Source organism: Sesamum indicum, linkage group LG5 (assembly GCF_026168435.1).
Source record: "Sesamum indicum cultivar Baizhima isolate 11 linkage group LG5, ASM2616843v1, whole genome shotgun sequence".
Taxonomy (NCBI): Eukaryota; Viridiplantae; Streptophyta; class Magnoliopsida; order Lamiales; family Pedaliaceae; genus Sesamum; species Sesamum indicum.
The window spans coordinates 5857539-5864165 of NC_142661.1; the positions used below are offsets into that span (position 1 = coordinate 5857539).

The window sequence follows — 6627 nt, forward strand, 5'->3', positions numbered from 1 at the left end:
ATGAGCGCATGAAACACAATGAGATTGATTGCCATGTGTCAGAACGGCTTATAAAGATCGTTTTATTGCTCCTTTGCACATTCGCAGTTCCCTTCAGCTTGTTCATTTATTTACTAAATCACTGCCTCTGGAAACCTTCCCTTTCTTACTTGCCAACTTTGGTCTAGTTTCTTTGCATCCTTGTCCCACTTGTAGGCTGGCTGTTGAGAATGTTCCAACTTCAGAGATGAATTCGCCATTTTTGCTGCAAAACATCCACAAGGAGATGTTGGGAAGATGATGACGTTGTTTTTTTTTTTTGTATTTGTAGAGGGATAGAAGTCGTGTTCTATAGCAACGCAATTTTTTGTGTTGTCTTTGTGTTGTTTACTGAGTTGTCATGTGAGTCATTTATTAGCCTCCGGACTGACCCATGTAATATAAGGATGTGATTTACTCATTTTTTAAAATAAAGTAATAAATTGCTATTTACGTTTTATTGGGAAGTAATTACTCATTTACAATATCATAGAATGGTAAATTATAATAAATCCCAAAAATACATTAAATCGAAGAGAGAGAGAGAGAGAGAGAGAGAGAAACTTTAATAGACAACCTAGAACAATATGCAATGCTAAAATCTTCACATATCGAATATTATTATTATTTAAGAAATGGAGAGGAATAGAAGATTCATGTGAAGAAGAACCAATGCTACAGACACCAACAAACCATAACTGACGAAAGGTGAAGAGCACTGTGTTGATGGGAGAGTTGTCGCAGCAATTAAGGACTTACATCATGCACTTCGACCAAAACAGATGTAATTCTCATTAAAAATGAGGTAGGCTGAGAAATTCATGCGACAAAATTGATGACATAAGGGGGAGCAAAATACAATCCCAAATGGACGGCTCTCTTTGACTTGTAATTAGTCATAATTATTAAATATTAAAATCGCCCAAATTTGTGGTTTGATGTCGGACCAGCCAACTGAATAACAAGCTGACCAAAATACTATTAAACACACCACAAAATGAGATTATGAAGAATATCACCTCTTATACACTAAAGTAAACTCATGCTTTGATCTAAAGCAAACACACCAATATATGTGCTTGTTAGCCCTATCCTATTCTATCACAAGACCACAATCAAAATTTAATGTAAAGGCTTATTAGTCCATACGAGCTAGTGAACATGGTCGATAAGTCTCTAGACCCAAACTCAATGTTTTGGATTCAATTTTTAGGTCGAGTGGGACCCATATCTATTTTTTTTTGTTTTTTAGCACTATCAATAATTCTTGTCATTTTTACGCAAGAGAAGAATCATTGAAAATTTTAAATGCAATTATTAGCCTTCTTTACATGCTTGTGAGTATATAAATATATTTAACAAATGGGAAAAATGCAAGTGACCTACTTGTGATATTGTAAATGAGTAAATTACCCTCTTATCAAAAAATGAATAGCGATTTACCTCCTTATATTTTTTAAAATACAATCATTTATCCTGCTATGATTTTTAAAATGAAGCAATTTACCTCCCTATATAAGGAGGTAAATTGCTTGATTTTAAAAAGTATAGGAGGATAAATTGCTATATTTTTTATCATAAAGTGCTCATTTTTAATATCAAAAGGGAATAATATGCTATTCACTCTTTAACGAATCAAGGGAATTAGGATAGCCCAATGAATCATAAAATCTTATTTGCGAAATAAAGTTTAAGTTCATTGTATTACCAAAAATAAACGTAAGATAATATAATTTACAGTATTATCCTTAAAACTAATTGCATCACGTGCATACTTAGCTAAACAGGAAAATTCAAAGAAACAATTGTATGTAATAAGATCCAACGTAAAATTAGGAATGTTTATTTTCTGTTTTTCTATATTTGTAGTCTACAAGATCTACATATTTGTTATTCATCTAACAATTTCTTAAATTCCCCTTCTTACCGCTAATTTGTCAACTTTTATTTTCGATTTAGCCAATTCATTAATGTTTTAATCTTTAATTTGATTTTTGATTATACAAATTATTAAAGTTTTGTAAATTTAATTGACAAAATGTTTAAAGTGTATATGTTTCATTGGTTGTATTGGCATGGCCAAACGCTTATAAAAAGGAACTTCGGAGATGAAAATTAGCGAACATCTTCAGCCATCACATCACTAAAATGAAGTACACCATAATTAAAATCCTCTTGCTATTTCTCGGCATGGAAATTGATTCTCCAAGCATGTGTTACACAACAAGAGACTGTTTACATTATTAATAATCTCCCTCCGAATTCTGTGCCATTGAAACTGCATTGTGCTTCCAAAGATGATGACTTGGGATATCATACGCTTTCCACAAATCAAGATTATCATTGGAGTTTTTGCGATGATGTCGTCCCGAAAACTTTGTATTTTTGTCATCTCTGGTGGGGTTCTAAGAATCAAGTTTTTGATGCTTATAAACAAACATGGGTGAGATCTGGAAGCAATCAGCACTATTGGGTGGCAAAAAATGATGGAATTTATTTTTCAGAGCAAAATACTCCGAGTTCGCTCATCAAAAAATATAATTGGAACAATTAGAGGCCATGAAAAATTGTTATCCCACAAGGATGTTTTTAAATATTAAATATGAATGAAGTTCAACTCTCTCTAGTTTTATTTGTGTGCTATTATAGTAATTGGGTTAAAAAAGAAACACTTTTACAAAAAAAATGCAGAATATAAAGATAATTCTTTTTGCAAATATATATCTTCATTTCTTTACTGTCTTTAGACAAAAGTACCACATATTTTTATCTCTTCCATTTTGATCATCCGAAATAGATTTACATAAATAGACCCAATTTTTTTCTTAATACAAGTCAAGATTCAGTAATATAAAATCCAAATATCAAGTTAGATAACTAAACGCTACATCTAAAATTAGGGACAAAATTGTCAGCCCCTTAAAGATGAAGGACCAAAGTTGCACTATAAAAATTACAACTCGAACTTCTACTTCATCAAATTCACCAAAAGCCTCAATTTAGATGGTGGGACGGTCGATAGCGTGGAATTTTCAGGCCAAATCAGTCGGATAAACGACTAAAATTTCCAAATTCTTTAAAGTTACAACAGTAAAATGCCAATTTTAATTTGAATAGGATCAGAATTTCCAACTCCCGACTTTATAGGACTAAAATTGTATTTTTTTCCTATTTGATGGAAGAATATTTAATTTGTCACAGTAATGAAATTCATGATCTATTATATATAATATGTATATATGAATGCATACACCTCTTCATATTCTTTTTTAATACCCATTATGTTATACACCCTTTTGTATCCCCCATTATAATTTGTAATTAAAATAGTTATGATGTATTTTGTAACCACAATTTTGGTGGTCTATAAATACCACCATGTATTTCATTTGTAAAGGGATTTTGGAGTGAAAAAATAAAGTTTGTTGGAGAAATACATATATTTTACTTTATATTCTATTAAGAGTGATAGGCTAATAAACTTAGAATTTCTCTAAGTTTATAACACGTTATCAGCACGACGTTACGTTACGATCGATCAAGGTAAAATGTTAATTTTATTAGTATAATTTTTATTCTTTGTTTGTTTACCTTTACAATATCATAGTTACTTTTATTCTTGAATATTTCATAATAAAATATATGAGTAATTATATTGTATATTTCAATGTCTCTTGAAGTAGACATATATATATATATTTATATATATAAATTCTCGATTTCATCCCCTGAAGTGGATGTGATATTGCCTCCAGAAGTAGGCATATAATTCTTGATTTTATCCCCTGAAGTGGATGTGATATTGCCTCCAGAAGCAGGCATACAATTCTTGATTTTATCCCCTGAAGTGGATATGTTCTATAAAATTTCATTGCTTCCTGAAGTAAGTAATGAGTTAAAATCATCTCCAGTAGTAGGTGAAATATTTTGTACCAATTATGTGCAATATCATCCCTGAAGCGATGATAAGTATATGTTTAATTTTCTCATCACCTGAAGTGTTTTGAGATAATGGCTTGATCAAGAAGCCCGATGCTTCTTCGTTTATTTATTTGATTTCTGATAATTTTTTCAATAACATAGTTTAGCTATTATTATATGACTAACTTGAAGTTAATTTTATTAACTTTGCCCACATAGTTTTCTTTCATATGCCCATGTATGTATTTTACATGTTTTGCTAGTATTTGCAACAAAATTTATTTATTAAGAAAATGATTTGGCATGAATACCATTTAATTGCTATTTGTAGCATTATAAGATTTAAGGCAAACATTTTTATTTAATTCCATGTATACATGCCATTATAATTCATACTAATTACATGGTAACTCATATGTAACTTAATGTTAGTAATGTTTCATGTCATTTTTACTTTATATCATATGTAATACATATTATTTTACTTTTATGTATATGTTGAATATTATGCTAAAAGTGCATATTAACTTATTGTAGCTTAATGGCCAATCTCACAAAATTGGATTTCGTTGCTCTTGATGTTTCTGGAAAAAACTACCTATCATGGGTTCTTGATGCCGAACTACATTTGGCAGGTAGCAAATTGGGAGAAACAATAAAAGAAAATACTGTTGCTTCTGAGCAAGACTGTGCTAAAGCAATGATTTTGCTTCGTCATCATCTTCATGAGAGCCTGAAGTCTCAATATTTAACAGTCAAAAGTCCTTTTCAACTCTGGAAGAGTTTAAAGGATCGATTTGACCATCAAAAGACTGTAATCTTACCACGTGCAAGATATGAGTGGATACAATTGCGACTGCAAGATTTCAAAACGATTGCTGAATATAATTCTGAAATGTTTCGAATTGTATCAAAGTTGAGGTTATGTGGAGAAGATGTGACGGATGAACAAATGTTGGAAAAAACATTTTCTACTTTTCATGCATCCAACCTTGTACTCCAGCAGCAGTACAGGGAACGTGGGTTCAAAACCTATTCAGAGTTGATTTCATGCATGCTTGTTGCAGAAGAAAATAATCAACTTTTGTTGAATAACCATCACACCCGACCCACTGGTTCCAAGCCACTTCCTGAAATTTCAGCGGCATTGCCTGAAGCAAATGCTACTTCTTCACGAAAGGGGCATGGTCGTTACCATGGCTCACCACGGAGCCATTCTTATGGTCGTGGTCGTGGCGGTCGCGGCCATGGTCGTGGTCGCGGTAATGGTCGTGGTAATACATGGATTAATCCCAATATTCAAAAGAACAATAGGAACAAGGCAAAGAATCAACAAAAGAAAACTACAAATGAAGATCTTTGCTATAGATGTGGGATGTCTGGACATTGGTCCCGTACCTGTCGTACGGCACAACATCTGGTCAAATTATACCAGGCTTCTATAAAAGCGAAAGGTAAAGAAGTTGAGACTAATTTTGTTGAGGCTGGAATCTCAGACAATACCCACATGGATGCTTCAGATTTTTTTCAGTCTATTGAAAATGAAGATAAAAATCTCCCTGAGCTGCCCCTACAGTTTGGTGACATTACTGAGGATTTTGACATGCTTGTTGATTAGATTTATCTCATGTCATTAGTATGTTTCTATTATTCAGTTACGTTTACTTTCATTGATAGGGTATTTCTTTAATCTTGTAATGTTTTTATATTTTATGAATGAAGTGTTTCTTTTACTTATTATATGTCTATTTCATTTATATAGAATGGATCAAGCCATTACAAATCTCAATGACAAGGAACATTGTCTTGTTGATAGTGCCACTACACATACAATTTTGAGAAACAAGAAATTTTTCTCAAGTTTGTTAATGACAAGAACAAATGTGAGTACTATTTCAGGAGTTAGTAATCTTATTGAAGGCTCCGGAAGAGCTACAATCTTGTTACCTGAAGGAACAAGATTACATATCAATGATGCCTTATATTCGAGTAAATCACAGAGGAACTTATTGAGTTTCAAGGATATTCGACAAAATGGTTTTCATATTGAAACCATGAATGAAAATGGTATCGAATATCTGTACCTTACAACATATAAAACTGGTCAGAAGCAAGTTTTAGAAAGAATGAGAACATATAGTTCTGGTTTATATGGCACATTGATCAGCTCCGTTGAAACACATAGTATCACTAACCCGAAGTTAGCTGATCAAAGTATTTTTACTTTGTGGCATGATAGACTTGGCCACCCAGGTAAAACAATGATGTATAGGATTATTGAAAATTCACATGGACACCCACTAAAGGACCTGAAGTTCCTTGTTAAAAGCAATTTCATATGTTCGGCTTGTTCTCTTGGAAAATTAATTACAAAGCCATCTATGACAAAAGTGAATGTAGAATCTCCTATGTTTCTTGAACGAATTCAAGGAGACATATGCGGGCCAATAACACCGTCATGTGGGCCATTTAAATACTTTATGGTGTTGATTGACGCATCAACACGTTGGTCACATATAAGCTTGTTGTCAACACGAAATGTTGCTTTTGCAAGACTGTTAGCGCAAATTATTAAATTGAGGGCTCATTTTCCTGATTATCCTATTAAAAGGATACGGCTAGATAATGCGGGAGAATTTACTTCTAAATCCTTCAATGATTATTGTCAATCAATTGGGATAGTTGTAG

The 6627-nt window shown here is 32.4% G+C and overlaps 1 protein-coding gene across 1 annotated transcript; it reads left to right on the top strand.

The window, feature by feature from the left end:
* The first annotated feature begins 4480 nt into the window (after positions 1–4480).
* Positions 4481–5629, top strand: LOC148788055 (uncharacterized). Its single transcript, XM_088880841.1, has one exon. The coding sequence runs from the start codon at positions 4481–4483 to the stop codon at positions 5555–5557; it is 1077 nt and encodes a 358-aa protein (XP_088736967.1). The 3' UTR covers positions 5558–5629.
* The last annotated feature ends 998 nt before the right edge of the window (positions 5630–6627 follow it).